The following is a 22,190-nucleotide window of genomic DNA, read 5'->3' on the forward strand; positions in this document are numbered from 1 at the left end:
AAAAGTCTGATCAAAACAAAAATGTTACCAATTAAAACTTCAGATCACGGCACAGAAATTAGCCCTCATACCACCCCGTACGCAGAAAAATAAAGTTATAGGGGTCAGAAGAGGACAATTTTAAATGTATAAATTTTCGTGCATGTAGTTATGATTTTTTCCAAAAGTACAACAAAATCAAACCTATATAAAAAGGGGATCATTTTAATCGTATGGACCTACAGAATAAAGCGTAATTTTTACCGGAAAATGTACGGTGTAGAAACGGAAGCCCCCAAAATTGACAAAAGTGTGTTTTTTCTTCAATTTTGTCGCACAATGATTTTTTTTCCCCATTTTGCCGTAGATTTGTTGGTTAAATGACTGATGTCATTACAAAGTAGAATTGTTGGCGCAAAACATAAGCCATCATATGGATTTTTAGGTGCAAAATTGAAAGGGTTATTTTTAAAAGGTAAGGAGGAAAAAACGAAAGTGCAAAAACAGAAAACCGCTTGGGGTTAAAAGAAAAAAAAACTGATTTTTTTTTTTTTTTTACTTTTTTGGCCAACTTGCTGCTATTATGACTGGTTTTCTTATTTCAGTCGTTTTTACCCAGAAGCAAAAATAAAGAACATACAGATAAATTTACACAGCCATTGAAGTAATGGCCAAATTTATGGCATGTGAACATTGCCCAAATCTACAGAGAGCTATAGTAACTGTCAGCTTATTATGACTGCGCTAGCAAGTATTTAGGGACAAAGGGGAACATTTATTTGTTTGCTTTGGTAAGCAAGTTGTGAAGGTTTGTTTTTTTTTTGCTTATGTGCTACATATTTATCATACTATCACAGAGGGTTGATAAACTTGGAGCACATAAGCAAAACAAAAAATTCGCAGCTAAAGACTTTTTGCAACTTTTTAGATTTGCTGAGGTACGAGAGCTTTGTACTCCAGGTCAGACCTGGAGCAGACTTGGGACTTTTAGTAAGAGGTTTGCGATTTTTTGCCTTCGTGTGACTTTCGGACATTATAAATTTGTGACCAGAGTGCAAAGTGAAAACTGAAATTTGCTTCGGTAAGGCTGTTTTGTAACTTTTTCCTTACCCACAAAAGTCGCACAAAAAATTGCTTAGGCGAATGTGCGACTTTGTGTGTGCTCGGTGTAAGCAACAAAAGGCTCTAAATACCTTGATAAATGTCCCCCAAAGTGATGACAACTTTTCTGCACAAGTTTGTATATAATAAGAGTAGTCAAACCCCAACTAAATAGTCTTAATATAGAATTTGTTATTTGAATATACTTTATGTAGTAGAATTGTTTTTATTACTTTTCTGACTGTTCCAGACAAGACAATTATTTTGGTGGTTTATCCAGTGGCACCCGAGAATGTATTGCAGCTGAAGAAGCTGAATGGCTGCTTTTCCAGTTATGCCAAGGCGCTTTTATTCAATTACTAGTACAATTTCGGTAAGTGAATTTTATCTATGGGTGTATTGAAATAGAATTTTCTGGAGAAGTAGAGACATTATTGGTTTTTCACATACAATGCTCCACAGTATGCAGTTACAACCCCACCTTAGCAGGGGTAACCTCTAATATTGCAGCCTTATTATGAAACTTGTACAGAGGTACAGTGAAGAATCTGCTCATAGGATTCTGTAAATTGAAAGCTTAAACCTGATCAGTTGCAATCTGCAGCTCTCCACTCTTAACTTGCACAATTTGATAAATCTTCCCCTTAGTGGTTTTCTGAAGCTTCACTTCCCTCCTTCATTCAGGTCAGTCTACAGGTATTAAATGTGCTACATAGTGCAAAAACCTTTATTATACTCACAAAAGGTACAGTCAAAAATCTAAACAAGGCAAGATACACATGACCAACTTAAATTTCACCAAGTCGTTTTTCTTACAGAAAGAGTCTTTCGTATGCGCCCTTTCCAACCATAAAAAAAGGTGTATGGGCAAGGGGACTGCCAAACAAAAGTGGACCATTAAAGGCTATGGGCACTTTTGAATGCAATTTTTCTTTTATTCCTGCTTTGAACTTATTATGGTTCCCCTCCCCCCAAAAAAAATTCTCCATAAATGTTTACCTTCTATTCTATAGCACCTGTAAAGCCCTGTCATTGGCAAAACCTGTCAGAGAAACAATTCTTTGACAGTGTTTTTTGCCTTTTTTTTCTGAGCCATATCAGATATCACCTGTAAAAGGTCAAGTGAAGTTTCTTCAGGATAGGAGTGAAGGGCTGAATAAAACCTGTCAGATAATAGCTTGTCTGATGGGCTTTACCGATAATGGTACAATGAAGATGCTGTACAATAAAAAAGAAAATGTTATGACATATGGAGAGAGGCCCAGATTTATCAATTGTCTGAGGAAAAATGGGTCTGATTTTTGTCTCAGATAGTAAGCAATCACATCTTAGCTTTTATGTCTCTTTTAAGCTGTGATTATTGGTTGGCAAAATCAGACAGATTGTTAAATCTGGGACAAAGTGTTTTCATACTAAAATAGGTTCAAAGCAAGAATAAATAATATATTTGCAAAGTTGTCCAAAGCTGAATGGTGGAGTAAGTGAGAGCTTAGAAAATTAAACTAAAACATATTGACGTATTTTCTGCAAATATTTTTGTGATTGCTGTGAAAGATCTCACTGAAAGACTGCTTATAAAATTCATTATTTCAGTTGTATTTTCCGCTATTTTCTAGCTTCTTTATACTTTTGTTTACTACCTTTATGGCCATTATGCAAAAACTAGTCTTCTCTTGTGATACATGTCAATCAGGTTTAAATAAATGCATTCATTTTTATTTTATTATTTATTGATGTGCATTTGTATTTTAGCCAAGCTGATACCCTGGGAAATGGCTGTATTAATAAAGATGACTTTAAAGAAATAATTGAGAAAACTATTCAAAATCCCTTGACTCCAGAACAAATTAAAAGCTTTGCCATTTTTTTTGGAGAAGAGGGTTCCAATTATATACATTTCATGAAGTTTGTAGCACTGCTTCAAGACAGGTATATATGAATCTATTATCACACACTAGTGCATATTTAGTAACCATATGGCAATTGAAGAAATTTTCTGTTTACCTTTATGTCCTATTTGAAAAAGAGATTTATTTTGATTTGCTTTTTTTTTTTCTTTAACAAAAAAAGATTATAGTATACTTTCTCCCTTTCTTTTCTATGGATTAGTGTATGATGGTAAAGCCCACAGGAGCATCCTACAGCATTAAAGCACACAGCCATGTCACTTGATTCTAACCTTTATTGCCCTAAGCAACCATTTTCCATGTCAGATGACTCAGTGCCATGTTTTATCGATGATTGTTACACACACGCAATGTAACAGAACTCCTCTATGGGCTATACACTTTATGCAGTTCAGAGATTAGGGTGCGCTGTCTGCACAGCAACTAGGGTGTAGGCACTATGATCAGTAAAATTATAAGTTATAACATTTAAATGCATAAAATATCTATATAAGATAATTTAGAAGATCTATAAATGGCTGTGTTAATGGTATCCAAGTGATGGCACCATAATGTTGTGTCATATGGAATGTGTGACCTATAGTAATCCACTACCTTTACCATCACAAGGTAAAATCCAGGACAACCTGTTATTTTCCAGAAATGAATGGTTTATTAAGATTTTAGTCCCAGAGAATAGCAAATCATAGCTCTTTTATAGTGTTATTATGGATAAATGTACATGACATACCCCAAATTATACCTCCATTTATCCATCTAGTCCTTCATTGCCATTGATTTCTTCTTCCTTTCCATTTCTCTGGCATTCATTTATCCTTTTTATTACCAAAAATCAGTCTTTCCTACCCTTGTTTTACCACTTTCCCTCATTGACTAACAAGATTTCGTTGGCTGACGACGAGATAATGAAGATTTCAGGACGAAACACAGTTTGATTGGTTAATTGGTTCTATGTTCTTAACAGTTGAACAAACATTTCAAAATTAAAAATGTAAAAAAAAAATTCAAACTTCCCCCATCATTCTACATTTTCGCAAATATACTAAAGGAAAAATGATAGGATTTGCTACTTGATACTTTATGTTTAGCTCTGGGAGTCTCATTTTCCTGATCATCATCGAGACGATTCTACACAAAAAACTGTGCTCCTTGGACCTTGGTAAGAGAGATGACCAGGAACTCTATGGTCCCTCTGGATGAGCTCTAAGGACCCTGTGTGCAGATAGGAGAAACTTCAAGATCAACCATCGCTGCAGCACTCCACCAATCTCAACAAAAAGACACAAACGCCTGCCTGGAGTTTGCATAAAAGCACCTAAATGTATGCTCTGACTGTGATAAAATTCTCTGGTCTGAAGTCTGAATTCTAAGTGCTATGTATCACCTGCCCAATACTATCCCTACAGTAAAGTATGTTGTGGAGATGTTTTTAGTGGCTAGGATAGTGAGACTGATCCAGGGATAAGGGAAAGCTGAATGGAGCAAAGGGAAGAGATATTCTTAATAAAAACCTGATCCAGAGTGCTTTGGGCCTTAGAATGGCCTTAAATAACTATCCTTAGCTACTAAAAAGGTTTCTAAAATGTTCTTTAACATTCACTCCCAATATCATTACCTTCCTCTTTTTATTAAAAGGCCTTCAACACTTGAGCTAAAGGAAGAAGTGGAACAGCTTTCATCCTTGATCAAAGTCCATTATCGTATTGACAAAATTCGGTATCTTAAAAATTTTGAAATGGATTTGTCAAGATACACTCTTGCACAAACCCCAAGAAAGTTGCCAGAGGTAAGCACTGTATGACATCTAGTAAGTTGTCAATTGAACTTTTTCTTTGGCCCCCATTTTTTATTGGGCAGACTAGATGGGTTGAATGGTTCTTATCTGCAGACACATTCTATACTTCTATAATTCACCATTATATCAATCCGGGGAAATTAAAAGCACTTGACAAAATTTAAGTAAACCTTAAAGTTGCAGAGAAAGGTTAATACTTACAGAATTGTATCGTTCTTCAGTGTCCCTGCCTACTGGACTCTCCATCTTTGTAAACATATTGCAGCATCTCAAGCGTCACACTTAAAGGGTACCTCTCATCAAAAAAACTTTTGATATATTATAGATTAATGTATGCAGAATAACTTTACAATTGCATGTTATTAAAAAATATGCTTCTTTCTATTTAATTTTCTACTTTGAAGAGATGACCACTAGGGGTCTCCCTACCAGTCCTGGCAGCAAGCATTTCAGACTCATGCTGGAGTCCTAAACACTACGAGCTGCCAGTCTGCTTTGTTCACAAAGGAGAACACTCAGAGCTGCCAGCCTGCTTTGTTCACAGCCTGTTTGGCTGTGAACAAAGCAGGCTGGCAGCTCTGAGTGTTTAGGACTCCAGCATGAGTCAGAAATGCTTGCTGCCAGGACTGATCGGGAAAAATACAATAGAAAGAAGCATATTTTTCATTAACATGCTATTGGAAAGTTATTCAACATTCATTAATCTAAAATATATCCAAAGTTTATTTGATGACAGGTACCCTTTAAAGATGTGTGTGTCAAAATCTTTATAAAGGGCTGAGTTCTGTCTCCAAAGTTCTGTATTATTCAGTCTCAAAACAAATCTACCAATACATGCAGATGACGCCATCTATGTGGGAGGAGCATTTAACTCCCATTAATAATGTATGTTCGGTGTTTTATCGGTCGTAGGCATTACATTTCATAGGCACAGATGTGCAGTAAAGAAAAAGGCTGTATACTATCAAAAGGACTTCGTCTTTCCTTTTCTAGACCTCCTTTACCTGTTGTTTTCAAGCATACTTTTCTGTAAATAAGAATTGCAGTCTTCTGCATTTGTGCCATGAATATTTTATACCAATAGAAAATAATTTTAGTCATGTAGAAGAACGATTTGTTAATATGGAATATTTTTCTCCTTAATGTAGATACATTTGATTGTCCGGGATCTTCTCCAGCAAAAATTCTGGCAGTTCTGCAGATCTTTCATCAGTGAGTGTAGAAATGATGAATGCAGTGCAGACAAGGAGAAACTTGATGCTGTATTCATTCGGTAAGCCTATGAGAGACATTGGGCCTTATTGACTATAGGTAATCTGACTTTTTTTTTTTTTTTACTTTGCGCCCACATTGTGTGCACCAGATTTTTGCAACCAAAGAACGGGAAAAGGGGACAAATAAGTAAAAAAAACAAATATAAAAAAACAAAAATAAAACAACTCTATTCTTGGTAAATTAGGGCCATTGTGTTTCCCAACAACAGGTCCTTGAAACTTGGTCAGGGCTTCCCCAGAATGTAGACGCAAGTGCTGTCACTTTATATTATAGGATGCTTTTACCTCCCCCATGCCAAGTTTATCTGAAGTGAAAGTATTTGAAGCAAGAGTCCAGGACTTTTTGATTTTAAAGCCATCAATCTCTGAACAGAGGTGTGCAGATACCCAGCACCTTCACGGATCAGCTGTTTGCCTCCCTGCATGATTTAGCAAATGGGACCAGAACCCTTGTGCCGTTCATCGTATAGAGCTGGGTAACTGCAGCTTGGCTGACCTTTATTTCAATAGGCGCTGCGCTGGTTACTATACATTGAATGGCACAGGGCTTCTGGCTGCACACAGTACAGTGGTCCCTCAAGTTACAATATTAATTGGTTCTGGGACGACCATTGTATGTTGAGACCATAACTCTATGGAAACCTGGTAATTGGTTCTGAAGCCTCCAAAATGTCATCCAAAAAAATAGGAAAAAGTGAGGATTAAAGAAAAATAAGTAGAAAACTAATACAGATAAAGCAAGTCCTTACATATAAAAGTAATAAAGAGCTGCTGGAAGCTGTAATCACTGTCTATGTCAGTGTTTCCCAACCACGGTGCCTCCAGCTGTTGCAAAACTACAACTCCCAGCATGCCCGGACAGCCGTTGGCTGTCCGGGCATGCTGGGAGTTGTAGCTTTGCAACAGCTGGAGGCACCCTGGTTGGGAAACAATGGTTTATGTAGAGGACAGGAGCTTCTTCAGGGTCCTATACAGTACACACAGTGCCCCAAATGGAGCCACCCTTACTTGGTGTCGAAAGGAGCAGCTAACCCTGGCACAGGTAAGGAGTAGTACAGAACTTGTAGTTCCTCCCTGTACTGTAGGGGGCGCTACCAGACAGCCAGTCAGTGCTTGTACTTCAGTAATAGAGGTGATTTACCAGTAAAATGCCAATTCTGATTGGTCAGTTCCTCCAGTTGTGACATGTCTCACAGATCTGGACTGTCTGTAGCATTGTATGTTGAGTCTGGTTTCAAGTTACAATGGTCCAGGAAAAAACATTGTATGTGGAAACTATTGTATGTTGAGGCATCACTGTATAGTAAGGGAGCATTGATCAGCGATTAATGGCTCAGGCTACTGTACAAAAAGTCCCAAGAAACCCCTTTTATTATCATAGGGGAACTTTTATTAATGTTTTCACCAGAAAAATTAGCAACTATTTTTTACAACAATATTTTGCCAAAACTTACACAAAACCCACTGCTAAAATTCCCCCTATAGAAGCATATGACCATGGCCTCAGTAATGTCTCCTATGGCCTGTAAGTTTTAAAGACTTAAGGGAAATAATAAACTGGTCATTAAATAGAATAAAAATACGAATTTAGATATGTAAAATAGATGTGTAGACTGTCATTCTACCACTAGAGGTCACTGTTGCATTGTGTTTTGCAGAATGAACTGTGTTCTGCTTCCTGAAGAACTGGAAACCCTGTGGTACAGCCTACCAATAACTTACCCTGTAGAATCAATCTCCTTGCAGAAGCTTCTTTCATATTTTGCAATTATGAGAAGACCGAAGGATCTGGGTAAGATGTGTTTATGAATAGAACCAAACTGTAATGAACCAATAGGCAATGCGTGTCTCTGCAGCTACAACTGCACGCTTTGGGGAAAATGTGCAATTGCCATTATAGAGGTAAACATTTTTATTCCAATATGAGATTGCGATATAACAAATAGTTAAATCACCCAATTTCATATCTACAACCCCTTTTAACACAACACGCCCCAACGCCCCAATGTCACATGTCCAATGTTGTGCAGGGATACGGAGGAACAACAAAAAAAAAAAAAAACTGATGCTAACCTAGCCCTGATCCCAATTTAGGTCTGCCGCAGATCCCGCTCTCTTCCATGCAGTCTGTCTTATGGGACTTACAGGACCTTCCTGCTCAGCCAATCACTGGCCTGACTCATGACACCGCTGCGGCCACTGACTGGCTGAACAAGAAAAGGTCCTAAAACCAGCTGGTTTTCGAGAGCAGAGAAGATACTGGGACCACAGGAAGGAGAACGGGATCTGCTACAGACCTACGTGGACCAGGGCTAGGGAAGCATCAGGTTTTTTTCCCCTGATTGTCCTTATTACTTAGAACACATTTTCAACCAGGGTGCCTCCAGCTGTTGCAAATCTACAACTCCCAGCCAAAGGCTGTCCAGGCATGCTGGGAGTTGTAGTTTTTCAACAGCTGGAGGCACCCTGGTTGGGAAACACAGACTTACCATTTGAATTTCGATAGTGTATTAGTTCCAGATCCTGCATACGTGCGCGATATGGTGCTAAGCCTACCAGGTGATCAAAAATTTTCCTGGGGAGCCATATCGACACATTGCAAATGGCCAATATAGCGATGCAATCGTGATATGTTGTGCTGCCCTAGTTCCCGCGTAAGTAAAAAAAAAAAAAAAATAAGTCTTACATATAACTCCCTTCTATCTGCCCCCTACTTCTTGCTAACCTACAAACAATACGTGGTCAGATGAAGTAAGACATGACTGCAAAATGTGACCAAACACAGGCTCTTTTTTTCTTCTATAGTCTATAAAGTATAAAAGATACAAAAGGTATGCATTAAAGCTGTACTGTACTTACCGTATATACTAGAGTATAAGCTGACCCGAATATAAGCAGAGGCCCCTAATTTCACCCTAAAAACCCAGGAAAAGTTATTGACTCGACTATAAGCCTAGGTTGGGAAATAAATCATACCCCCCATGTCATCATCCAGATCCCTGTCATTAAGACCCTCATCATCATCACCTGCCATCATCCCCCCCTGTCATCTTCCCCCCCTTCACTATTACCCTGTCATCATGCCCTCCCTTCATCACCACCTGTCATCATCCGCCCCCCCTTCACTATTACCCTGTCATCATCCCCGTTATCCCACACACCCCCTTCATTATCATCCCCGTTATCATCCCACCCCCACCCCTTCATCATCACCCCCTGTCATCATCCCCCCCTTCACCATTACCCTGTCATCATGCCTTCATCACCACCTGTCATCATCCCCCCCTTCATCACCACCTGTCATCATCCCCGTTATTATCCCACACACCCCCTTCATCATCATCCCCATTATCCCACCCCCCCCCCCCCTCATCACCGCCTGTCATCATGCCACAACCCCCCCCTTAATCATCACCGCCTGTCCCCCTATCATCCCCCCCCCCCTTCATCATCACCACCTGTCACCATCCCACACCCCCTTCATCATCACCGCCTGTCAATGTCTGAACAGTGGTCTTCAACCTTCGGACCTCCAGATGTTTCAAAACAACAACTCCCAGCATGCCCAGACAGCCGATGGCTGTCCGGGCATGCTGGGAGTTGTTGTTTTGAAACATCTGGAGGTCCGAAGGTTGAAGACCACTGCGGCCTCCATCGTCCAGACACCCTCACCCCACCACCCCACCACCCCCTTTAGTTTTGTACTCACCTCCCCTCGGCGTGAAGTTAGGGTGAGCTGGTCCGGGCAATCTGTGCTGCAGGGACCGTTTGGTGGGGAGGGATAGTCGTTCCGGGCTATCCATCTTCACCAGGGGGGGGGGGGGGGGCGCCTCTTCTCCGCGCTTCAGCCCCGGAATAGTGACGTTGCCTTGACGATGACGCACAGAGACGTTGGGGAGGTGAGTACAAAAACAAAAGGGGGGGCTGGATGATGACTAAGGCCGCAGATGGCCGGGCATGCTGGGAGTTGTAGTTTTGAAACCTCTGGAGGTCCGCAGGTTGAAGACCACTGAGGGCGGAGAGTTCATTCAAGTATAAGCCGAGGGGGGTGTTTTCATCACGAAAAATAGTGCTGAAAAACGCTGCTTATACTCGAGTATATACGGTATGTTATTTGTGAAAATCCCACGCTTACTGTAATATTGTAATATTCTTTAAAAGGGGTACTCCGGGACTTAGACATCTTATCCCAGAACCAAAAGCATGTTCGCTCCGGGTCCGATTACCGGCGACCACAGGGCCGGCGGCATGTGACGTCACGCCTCCGCCCCCTTGTGACATCACGCTCTGCCCCTCAATGCAAGCCTATGGGAGGTGGCATAACAGCATTGAGGGGCGGAGCGTGACGTCACACGCCACTGAAAAATGTACCTCTTATCCAAAAGGTAGCTGCACCCCCCCCCCCCCCTAATGTTAACTATACTGCCAACCTAATGTGGGGGGAACTATACTGCCTTCCTAGTGTGGGGGAACTATGGTAAGGTACCATATCGCGATAGAGGGGGGTAGTCTTATACGACAGGTATATCCCAAACTCTATATTTTAACTGTAAAAGTTGGGGGTCGTCTTATACGCCAGAAAATAGTGTAAATACTTTTTTTTTTATCCCATTTCCCTTTCACTGCAGCTACCTTTAATATACCAAAAGGGGTCATCCATAATATACTTCCTACTTCAGTTTGTGTTTCTCCATAATTCTGTAGGAGACAGAAGAGAGAGGCCAGTGGAAACGATCCAGCTCAGAATCGCCAATGACATTATCAAGTACTGGAAAGAAATAAAGTCCATTTTGAGAAGTAGAGACCCAAGAGGCACAGGCCAAGTCTCCTTTTCAGAGATCTGTTCCATCTTTCTGACACTACAAATTAATGTTGGCCCAACTGAATTTGATATCTTGTGCCAGGCATGTGATTTCAATCAGGATGGAAACTTTCACTACATTCCTTTCCTACAGTTTTATACCAGGAAAAACACATTGAAGCTAAAGTAGTATATTACTCCACTCTGTCCAATGACTAACTGTGACTAGGTAAAGAGGTCACATTGATTTCCTGTTCTAATGGAGAAAAATAAGGAAACATTACATCACCTCTACAGTCTTCATTTGTTTGTTTTTTTTTAGTCATCTTTACTCCGTATGTATTAACACACATTTTTTCCCCAAACAGTGTTTATTAAAGTGCAGTTTTCTATTTCCAAACATTATAGGAAACAAACATTCATTGTAGGACATTTATATTACATAAAGTTGAACACATTTAAAATACAATAATATTTAACAAATCTTGGCAGGAGAGAGAAGAGACCTGAAAATATGGTACAATAATATACAGAGATCAATTACAATAAAACACATACAACTGAGTAGACTGTAGAGCATCACTTTATCAGGGGGAACACCATATTAAACATTTAGAGGAGTGAGGGATTTATCATTGGTTTAACTTTTATTTAGGGTTGAAAATTCGCAAATTTAGACTCATCCAAGGAAACAGCTTGAATGTAGTGTGAAATGGTTAGATTTTTGCAGTGGACAATGATCGAACAGTAAAATTGCGGACTCACACCAGCGTGGACCAAACTGAAAAAAGGTATCTACATCCAAGTGCTATTTATGAAGAATCTGCACCTCTTTGATACATGTGGGGAAAGTACATGACTTACACCCTGGCAAATGGGGATAAAAAGAACTTTCTATGGTTAAAGCATTACTGTCATGACTTGCTAGAATTTTTTTTTTTTTTTTTTTTTTTTACATTTCTTACTTTCTTAATCTAATTACTTTTAACCCCTTCCCGCTATAAGACATATGCATACGTCCAATCATCCGACACGTTCGCGCAATTGGACGTATGCATACGTCATAGCGATCTCCGGCACTGCCGCGGGCAGCGCAGGAGATCGGTGACGGGACCCGGCTGTCAACCACAGCCGGAGTCCCGCCGCAGCTGCCAGAGCGGCGATCGCACTGGTCCCAGCAGCATTAACCCCATAGATGCTGTGATCAATCTTGATCAGGGCATCTATGGTGTTGACAGGGGGGGGGTGCTCTCCACGTTCTCCAATGGCGCCGCCGCGATACAATCACGGGTCGCTGTTGGTTGCTATAGCAGCAGGAGGTCAGATCATGACCTCCTGTATGCCTGCTACGGAAGCCTGTGAGATCCAGCCAGAGGCTGGATAGCACAGGCTGTAGTGTCTGCAGCTCATCAGGTTATACTGTGCTGCAGTACAAATGTATTGCAGCATAGTATAACCCGTAGAAAGTGTAAAAAATGTAATAAAATGTTCTTCAATAAAAGTATGAAGTGTAAAAAAATAAAAATAAAAAAAATGCCCCCTCCCACCAAAAAAGATCAAAAACACAAATCATATACATAATAGGTATTGCCACGTCCGTAATGATGTGTACTATATAACTAAAATGTAAATTATCCCACACGGTGAACACAAAAAAAAAAAGAAGTAAATTTGGCAATTTTGGTACAAATAGCGGAATAAAAAAAGACCAAAAGGAAGCACGCAGCACAAAAATGATACGAATAAAAAGTACAGCTCATCCCACAAAAAATAAGCCATTACTCAATGGCGTCGGACGAAAAATAAAAAGTTACGGCCGTTGAAAAATGAATGGCAGAAAAAGAATTTTGCTCAGAAAAGGAAAAAGAAGAACATAGAAAGCTATATAAAATGGGTATCGCCATAATCGTACTGACCCACAGAATAAATATAACATCACTTTTACTGCACAGTGTACACCATAAAAAAAAAAAAAAAGGCAGAAATTTTCCAGTTTTTCACAATATTTAGAAGTTTTAAACAAAAATGCTTCATGTGTCAACAAAAATGCACCACTTGTATAAAGTACAATATGTCACGAAAAAAAACCTCTCAGAATCGCTCTGCTCAGAAAAAGCGTTCTAAAGTTATTACCATTTAAAGAGATACATGTCAATTTTTTTTTTTTTTTTAAAGAGCCTGGTCATTAAAGGGTAGCTCCCACCATCCTCTTTTTTTTTTTTTCTGTCCCTGCCTATTGCCCATCTATCCCTAACCCCCTCCCTGCCTTTATTTTTTTTTTTATTATCTTAAAAATGCCATTTTGTCTGCCTGGTAGTGTGCTCACTACCAGGCAGACTTCCCCAGCAGGCACCACGTCACTGATGCCTGCTGGGGGCCGAGTTCCGCCCATAGTTCTCCTGACAGGGTGCCTCCAGCTGTTTCACCACCACAACTCCCAGCATGCCCTGACATCTATTTGCTGTCAGGGCATGCTGGGAGTTGTAGTGGGGAAACAACTGGAGGCACCCTGTGTTGGAAGACACCCAGCCCCCGACCAATATCGCATCCCCCCCTCCCCCTCACCTGTGCCGGACCATGAGCGGGGGTCCGTAGCAAGCAACAAGTGTATGCCCGGCTTCCTGTCATGCCCGTACACTCTGGAAACTGTCTCTGTTTCTGGAGGATTGAAAGTCCTCCAGAACCATAGAGAGAGTTACCAGAGTGTAGGAGCATGACAGGAAGCCGGGCATACACTTGTTGCTCCATATAACGTGCTCCCCCCGGCAATGACAGGACACAGCTGCAAGGAGCAGTGAGGAGGCAGCGTATCCCCCTGGAGCCGGGGCTGTAAGCAGAGGTAAGAGCCATGTGCCTCCCTGCTGCAGGGAGAATATGCAGCAGGGAGGCGGCCAGTGTGAGAGTCCAGGGAGCCAATGCGCAGCCCTGGATTTCACTGTGCTCGCTCTCGCCTGTTTGATTGACAGGCGGGAGTGAGCACCGCAGTGACTGGAATTTCGACTCATTTGCCAGGCTCAAATGAGACGAAATTCTGTAGTGACGTCACTGCCGAATGCATTCGGCCACTAGGAGGGCGACCCCTAGTGGCCGAATTTAAAAGTGATTTTAAACTGGTTTAAAATCACTTTTTTTAATTAAACTATATTAGAGATATGTTGTAGTACTTAAGTACTACAACATATCAATTTTTTTATTTCATGACAGTGCCCATTTAAGGTAAAAAATGGGTCGGTCCTTAAGATGTTAATAGAAAAAAAAAAAAAAAAAAAGGCCACTAGGGGCTTCTGTCTCTTAACCCCTTAAGGACTCAGCGTTTTTCAGTTTTTGCATTTTCGTTTTTTCCTCATTTTTAAAAAATCATAACCCTTTCAATTTTCCACCTAAAAATCCATATTATGGCTTATTTTTTGCACCACCAATTCTACTTTGCAATGTTTAATTAATGATATATTTTTATAGTTCAGACATTTTACGCATGCAGCAATACCACATATGTTTATTTTTATTTAGTTTTTTTTTAATGGGAAAAAGGGGGTGATTCAAACTTTTTATTAGGGAAGGGGTTAAAACACATTTATTAACACTTTTTTTTTGCAGTACTATAGCTCCCATAGGGGGCTATAACACTGCACACACTGATCTTTTACATTGATCACTGGCATGTATTATGCCATTGATCAGTGTTATCGGCACTTGACTGCTCCTGCCTGGATCTCTGGCACGGAGTAGTCATTCGCCGATCGGACAAAGAGAAGGCAGGTAGAAATCCTCCCGGTGTCCTGTAAGCTGTTCAGGGTGTTCAGGTCGCGAACAGCCCGTCTGAGCTGCTGGGATACTTTCACTTTCATTTCAGATGCGATCAGTGATGTTCTGTATTAGCCGCAGGTCCCGGCCGTTGATGGCTGCTGGGACCGACCAGATATGACGCGGGTTCACCGCGTGGCCCCACGTTAAATCGCGGGAGCCAGCGCAGGTCGTAAATATAAGTCCTGCGTCGTTAAAGGGGTATTCCGGTAAAAAAAAATATATATATATTTTATCCTACCAGTACTTATCAGCTTCTGAAGTTGAGTTATTTTCCGTTTGACCCACAGTGCTCTCTGCTGACATCTGTCTGTCTTAGGAACTATCCAGAGCAGGAAAGGTTTGCTATGGGGATTTACTCCTACTCTGGACAGTTACTGAGGTAGACAGAGAGGTGTCAGCAGAGAACACTTGTCAGACAGAAAAGAAAAACTCAACTTCAGTAGCTTATAAATACTAGTAGGATTAATATCTTTTAATAGAAGTAATTTACAAATATTTGTAACTTTCTGGAGCTAGTTGATTTGAAAAAATATATATAATTTGGCTTCCTAGTCTCTTTGGTCCTAACAAGAAATGTGCTCCTGTTTGCTAAGAGAGGGTGTGGTTATGTCCTTCTAAGTGCAGTGTTTAATCCAGCTTTTAACAGTGAGAGCTTAACCCCTGTGAGATCCAGAAAAGAGCCAGACAGCTTGCAGTCTTTTCAGAAGCATTTCCATGCACGCTGACAAGAAATACAAGGTGCTAAATTATTTATAAGCAAAATAGTTTCTCTTTGATCATTTTAAAAACATTTCTTGTGCATTTAAATTATATAGGTTCCACATGGCTGCATTAGAATTATATGCATGTACTTTAGGCACAAAGCTTTGCAAATGTAAAAAATAAAAAATGTGCAGACCTCATGACAAGGGAGAGGTAGTAGGGAGGAAAGGAGCAAGTTTGTCATGGTCCTGAAAAAATATACCCCCAGCCTCCAGGAGATTTGCCAGAAGAGTGAGCACAGTAAAACAGATTAAAAATGTATTTTACATATAAAAAACATAAGGGGAGATTTATCAAAACCTGTGCACAGGCAAAGTTGCCCATAGCAACCAATCAGCTTGCTTCTTTCATTGTTTTAGAATTTTTCTGTGGAAATGCTGCAAAAATATACAACTGTGTATTTCAACGGGAGACCACAGCGATCACATTTTATGTATTTGCTTAATATATTAAAATCCACATAATTTGGTGGACAACTGCCACTGCATTAAATGGATACTTCACCGCAAGACCTGTTATCCCCCTATCCAAAAGGATAGAGTATAAGAGGTCTGATGGCTGTGGGTCCAGCTGCTGGGGCCCCCCAGCTCGCTCTAGCCCAGCGCCGTGGTGTTCATGAACACAAAAGCTTGGAGGTTCCGTGTTCCTGACGTCATGCCACGCCCACTCCATTCATGTCTATGGGAGGGGACATTATGGCTAGTACATAGCCGTCACACATTCTCCCATAGACCTGAATGGAGGGGGCGTGACCGCTGTGGTCTCCTTTCATACAGTACAGAGTACACTTCGTGAACTAGATGACTGGGGTGCCAACCCCGAGATCCCAGGGATCCCAGTGGCGAACCACCTCGATTTTTCCTTGCTTGCAACCCAGACTACAACTCCAAGCAGTCAGTGCGGCTGTGTAATGGCTGTCAGCCAATTGCTCTGTGTGCATGCTGTGTTGTTGGCAGCAGCACACACACTGTACATGTTTTTTCTTTTGAACTATCCTTCCCCCAGCAATAAATCATGTTATTCTCTGAATGGCAGCAGTCAGTGATAAGATCTACAGCAGGAAAAGAGCAGTGTTGTGTTGCGTAGACTGGGCTTCTCTGCCTGCAAGCTCCTCACACAGGGTGAGGGAGGAGGAGGTATGGCTGTGAATACAGAAATCACATGGTGTTTGTCTTCCAGGAGGGTGGGGGCTACTCTCACTGAGGGGTTTGCACAAAGACAAGATGGATCAGATTATGATGTCTTGCTCTCACTCCCTGCATGTTAGTGACAGCTGAAAGAGGGAAACTGCTCTATATAGCAAATGAATCATATTTAGAAAAATAAAATGTTGGTGAGGGAAAGGATGGGCAGTGGGTTTAGTTCCCTGGAGTAACCCTTTAACAGCTGCTAAAGCATGTTTATATCTGTGACGCTATAGACATTGCCCCTAGCTACATAATCACCCTGTTTCCCAGAGGCAGCAAACAGGCATCTACTATCAGAAAAGATAGCATGTGCAAATATAAGGAAACCTGAAGTACCCAAAAACATAGCTTTACTGTAACAAAGCTTAAAGAGGACCTGTGGCCAAACCCAAAAATGATTACATTATCATTAAATAGCTTTGGGTGCCCTGATCAAACACTTCCTACGGTTTGTTGATACGCCCTTCCGCTCCTGAGATATGTGGGTTTATAATTTGTCTAAGAATTCAAGGAATCAGTCAGGGTATCTTCCCACATGTGTATTTTAACTTCACTATAACAGTTATTGGGAAGATTTTCTACAAATCCAGAGCAAATTCACACATGTTAAACAGATATTGTTAAGCAGATCTATTTCTAATGTAAGCACATTATTTCTATTTACTATATCCTGCAATCCCAATACATAACGCACATAAATAGCAGATTCTAGGCACTTTCTAAATAAAACAAACATTCTTGCGGAGGATTGCAAAATAAGTAACTTCTAACTACCAAGTTACTATGGATGTCCTGTCTAAAAATAACGGCAGTGTCAGTCTTTCAAAAATTGTTCTGAAGGACATATTTAAAGTTATAAAAGTTCTTGTTTTTAGCAAACCCCCACCATGTAAACTCAGCATCTGAATTTTGGTTTCCATTACAAAAACAAACATAAAAAGTCAGAGCAGGTACTTCTCAAAATAGTTATATACAGTTTTCATCAACATAAAGGGGTATAAAGTGGAGCCCGAGTGCTTTCATGATAAAAAGGAAACCATACTCACCTGCAGCTGCTATTCTAAGGAGAGTATTTATTTATTTTCTATCTTGAAAGCACCACAGTTCTACACCATATCTTGTATGCCCAGATAACCCCTTTACACCAAGGCTGCTTATATAAGGGTTACAGTCATGTAATATACAGTGTAAACTATTTAAAGCATCAGTGTCATTTAGTAAAATTTTTGACCTGTCATCCAGACATGCCAAAAGTTTAGATCACACTAGGTCACACTCCTGAGAACTACTGCGATCATGAGGTATTGTCTGGTGAAGCACACTTCATTCTCAAGCTGGCGGTTTGATCCAACTCGTGCTCCATTGCAGTCTATAGACCACATTAATCAGATCAAGATGCCAGTCTAGGAGGAAAGTGCTCTGGTGTGCACTATACCCGTCTATAACTCACAATTGCAGCAGGTCTCAAAAGTGAGTTTTATCAGCCCCAGTAAAAAGTTCATGAGGTTGTTCTGAAGTTTGAAGTCTTCATCCCAGACCAAATGGCCAATAAAATTAGCCAGAACCCAATGACATTAGCTAGACAACAGATCCCACCAAACAGCAGAACTCATGGAAAACAATGCAATCCAATGCTATTATTTTACTATCTGTAGAAACACAGATGTGTTAAACAATATTTATGGGAACTACAGGGATTTCAGCAGATAAGGCAGGAACTGTACATCCAAAGGTGATGTCTATTTTCCATGGTACAGGTTATGGCAAATATTACAGAAATTGCATTTTTCTTTCTGTCTTGACCTGACAATTTCTAACTGTCAATATCTCCCGTACAGCAAACAGTTTACATGGCCAGCCTAGGCTCTGGTTCAGATGTGGACTAGACCAATAGCACTGTGCAATGCCCGTACTAAATAATGGTAAAAACTGCACTAAATAAATCAATGTAACACAAATATTTATTTAGTGTGTGTCTCATTAGGCATGGCATGAACATTCCAAAATGAAGAATGCCAAAATTTTGATATTGCCCATCTTCCTAGACACTTTAAACCTGTCAAGGTAGCTAGAGATGAGCGAACTTACAGTAAATTCAATTCGTCACAAACTTCTCGGCTCGGCAGTTGATGACTTTTCCTGCATAAAGGAGTTCAGCTTTCAGGTGCTCCCGTGGGCTGGAAAAGGTGGATACAGTCCTAGGACACTCTTTCCTAGGACTGTATCCACCTTTTCCAGCCCACCGGAGCACCTGAAAGCTGAACTAATTTATGCAGGATAAGTCATCAACTGCCGAGCCGAGAAGTTCGTGACCAATCAAATTTACTGTAAGTTCGCTCATCTCTAGAGGTAGCATAAAAAAAATTCATAATTGTGTGCCAAAACATGCACCTTTTATATGTTACCTAAGTACAGAATTGCATAGGTGCATTTAAAAGAAAATAAAAAAATAAAAGTTATATTTAGGGTTCTTATTACAAGGGGAAGATACTACAAAATGACCAGTATACGGCATTCCATTACAAATTACCTCTAATATTCAGAGTCACAAGACATGTGACCTGCAATACAATACCACATTAGCATTTATTTCTGATGATTTATAGTGACACCAGATGGAATAGCAGTAGCTGGACTCCATATGGAAGTAGCATTTTGTCACCCATCATAGGGTTTAATAACACTAACATGCACTAAAAGGGTTGTTAAAGACTCTTGCGAATTTCCTGCCTAATGAGTGGATGTCCCGTGTCATGTACATGACAAGGTTAGATCATTAACCACTGTTAGGTTGGTTTTTCTTTTCTTATAAGCTTGAATGTAATCTCAGTAGCCATAGTTAAGGCAAATAAAATTAAAAAAAAAAGTAGAATGTCACCTTATTAGGTAAAAAGACAAATCTGAAGTGTCCTAAATAGAGATATAATAAAAAAGGATATTTCAAGATAAGCCTGTATACTAGGACTGGTGTAACAGCTGAGGCCAGAAAGTTAAGGAGTAAAATAGTGGAGAGGGCCATAAATGATCACCATGATTCTAAAAACATAAAAGGAAGCAAAAACAGGTAGGAATTATTGGCAAAGGAAAAGTTGACCAGTTGCCAACAACAAATCCGACTGCTTTGGATGACATGCCGGTGCTAAGACTTCATAGACGGCAATGCATTTCTACACGTCTAGTCTTTCTGTGGACACCGGCATTTCTGCTATGTGAACAGCACAGCAGAATCCCATTAAAATCAATTGGATTCTGCTGCCGTGGAATCTGTGTGAAATTCCAATGAGGAATTCTGCATGGAAATTCCATTGTGTGAACATAGCCTTTCAGTCATCAAATATGCAGTGTAACGTGAATGTAATGTTACTGTCAGGATTGTATTAGTCCCACGTTTACACACATTTTATGGGCTTCCTTCACCAAATATTCCTCAAAAATTCTGCAACAAATAAGCTTTGCTAGTCATCTATAGTGGAAGACCGGATCTCCTTCTCCCTATGGGTGGTGAATTAACCCATCTCAGACCTCAGCTTGATTTGCGGAGAACCAAAAGCTACCTGTTTTGGTTTCTTTACTGTATGAATGTGTGCATCAAACAAAAGGGAAGGGAAACTGATTTAAGGACCACATCACCCTTCTCGTCTAGCCAAAAATAAAAAAAAAAAGGTGGTGATGAGTAAAATGCTATGGCTTGGCAAATAGCGATGCCAACGCACAACTCAAGGAAGAGAAAAAATTTTAATGAAAAAAATAGGCCTATGTACATTCGCCCACAGAACAAAAATAAAAATGTAACTTTTAAAAAAAGTTGTAAATGCACTCAAGTGTTTTGTGAATGAAAACCTCCATTTGGAATTTAACAATATACACATTACTTTAAAACCTACTAGCAAGGCACAAATATTACTACTATCTCCATAAGGCGGCATTTGGTATAAAAGTTTCTTGAATGATATGGCTTCCCGCCAGCAGGAGTATCCATATTGAGCACAGTTGGCATGTACATATTTTCCTGGTTAATAGTAGTAAACAATATTGCAACACATCAGTATATGTGTTTTAGGCATAGTGTTATTAGAGATAGAACTTTATGATTGTACTTGGCTTTATATGTATGGCTTTAAAAGGAAAATAAAAACAGAATATTGAATTCCTACAGTAAAAACCACATGAATTCACTGGGAAATACTTGTTCACTTACACCTAACATGGTGAATGAATGGTTGTCATTGACAAGGAAAGGTGTTTTATTTCACTTCTTTTTTGACCTAGTAAGGTGGTCTTCCTTGTCCTTAACCAGTTTATCTTTCATGAGATCAGGAGCAGCCCGGCGAGACAGTTTTACCTTTAAACCTAGTTGATCAGATGCAGTAGGTGCTTTATCTTTATTCATGGTGCTGCTTACAGGCTGTGTTTTTGTTGATTTTGTCTTTAGTGCAGGCTGAGTTTTGGGTGCAGATTGTGGAAGTTTAACTACAGAGAGAGGGGTGCGTCCGGAAGGAGTAGTCTTATCAGATACAGTCTTACTAGTGCCATTTCTGGCAGATTGGACTGGTTTGGTAGTGTTCCTGCTGACCACATTTGACTGGACAGCACCTGCAATTGGCTGTTTAGGTAAAGGTTGAGAATGATAAGGAAAAACAGTCATTTTGTCAGGCACACGAGATGATACCACAAAGGGCTTTCTCTCCAGGAGATTGTTTTTGGGCAGGTCTGCCTTTTTACTAACCTTTATATCTCTGGAAGACGGTATGACTGGAGCAGACTTCTGATTGGTCGTGCTTTTGCAGTTCTGCTTTATAACCTCAGTCCTCTTAGATGGGTCCGCTTTAGTCGATGTTGTAATACCTGGTTTACAAGAACTTGTCACTTTTACTGGCTTTGCCTGGAGGTTAGACATACCTTTAGATTTGGTTATATGATGGGCCGTTGATGTGGGAGAAATTCTAGGTGTCTGTATCCTCTGGTTCATACTCCCACACTGCGTAATGTCTTTATCATTCTGAGCTGCTTTAGTAGAAAGTAAACCATTAGGCTTCCCAACATTACTAGGTGAAGTAAGGTTTTTCTGTGAACCTTTGGTTTCAGGCCTCGCAGCAGAAGCATGTGGTGGAGAATTTGATTTCTTTGCTACCTTCTTCTGTGGCTCAGGAAGTAAAGGAGACCCCTTTCTTGGCATGACTTGGATTTTGGGATGTATTGATGTGGCTGGTGTATTCTTGGTTCCCTTGTGAGTAGTCTGCATTGGAGATTTTTGACTTTTAGGATTAACACTGGAAGGAGTTACTTGCGGGGGCGGGGTAGATGCTGTTTTTTGTGAAACACTGATTGCAGATAAAGGGTTCATTACTGGAGGCTGTACAGATTTACTTGAGGAGGTTGACACACTGTCACATTGCACCCCCTTCTGGAATTGTAAAATCTTTTGCTCCAAAGTTGTAAACTGCAAAACTCTGCAAGGATCAAATTTTAACAAAAAACCTTGAAGAGTGTCCCATCCTCCACCTACTCTAACCATTACATGCTTCCCATGTAGCATCTGGAAAAAAAAAATACAAATACAATATATTGATTACTTTG

General features: G+C 40.3%; 2 protein-coding genes across 12 annotated transcripts in view; one reads left to right on the forward strand and one right to left on the reverse strand.

Moving 5' to 3' along the window:
- Positions 1-13,054, forward strand: part of LOC130369397 (uncharacterized) — a 158,370-nt gene extending 145,316 nt beyond the window's left edge. For 5 of the 10 annotated variants that reach the window (XM_056574603.1, XM_056574600.1, XM_056574601.1 and 2 more), the window contains 6 exons: positions 1,331-1,453; positions 2,833-3,009; positions 4,623-4,773; positions 5,931-6,055; positions 7,715-7,848; positions 10,761-13,054. In XM_056574603.1, the coding sequence (XP_056430578.1) occupies positions 1,331-1,453; positions 2,833-3,009; positions 4,623-4,773; positions 5,931-6,055; positions 7,715-7,848; positions 10,761-11,047 (997 nt within the window). In that variant the 3' untranslated portion in view covers positions 11,048-13,054. The remainder of the gene's footprint in view (positions 1-1,330; positions 1,454-2,832; positions 3,010-4,622; positions 4,774-5,930; positions 6,056-7,714; positions 7,849-10,760) is intronic. The other 5 variants (XM_056574606.1, XM_056574608.1, XM_056574609.1 and 2 more) reach the window with 2 other exon arrangements.
- Positions 13,055-18,908: 5,854 nt separating this feature from the next.
- GAS2L3 (growth arrest specific 2 like 3) overlaps positions 18,909-22,190 on the reverse strand; it is a 33,675-nt gene continuing 30,393 nt past the window's right edge. For both annotated transcript variants that reach the window (XM_056574611.1, XM_056574612.1), the window contains exon 10: positions 18,909-22,149. In XM_056574611.1, the coding sequence (XP_056430586.1) occupies positions 20,863-22,149 (1,287 nt within the window). In that variant the 3' untranslated portion in view covers positions 18,909-20,862. The remainder of the gene's footprint in view (positions 22,150-22,190) is intronic.

The sequence above is a fragment of the Hyla sarda genome, chromosome 4 (assembly GCF_029499605.1).
Source record: "Hyla sarda isolate aHylSar1 chromosome 4, aHylSar1.hap1, whole genome shotgun sequence".
NCBI lineage: Eukaryota > Metazoa > Chordata > Amphibia > Anura > Hylidae > Hyla > Hyla sarda.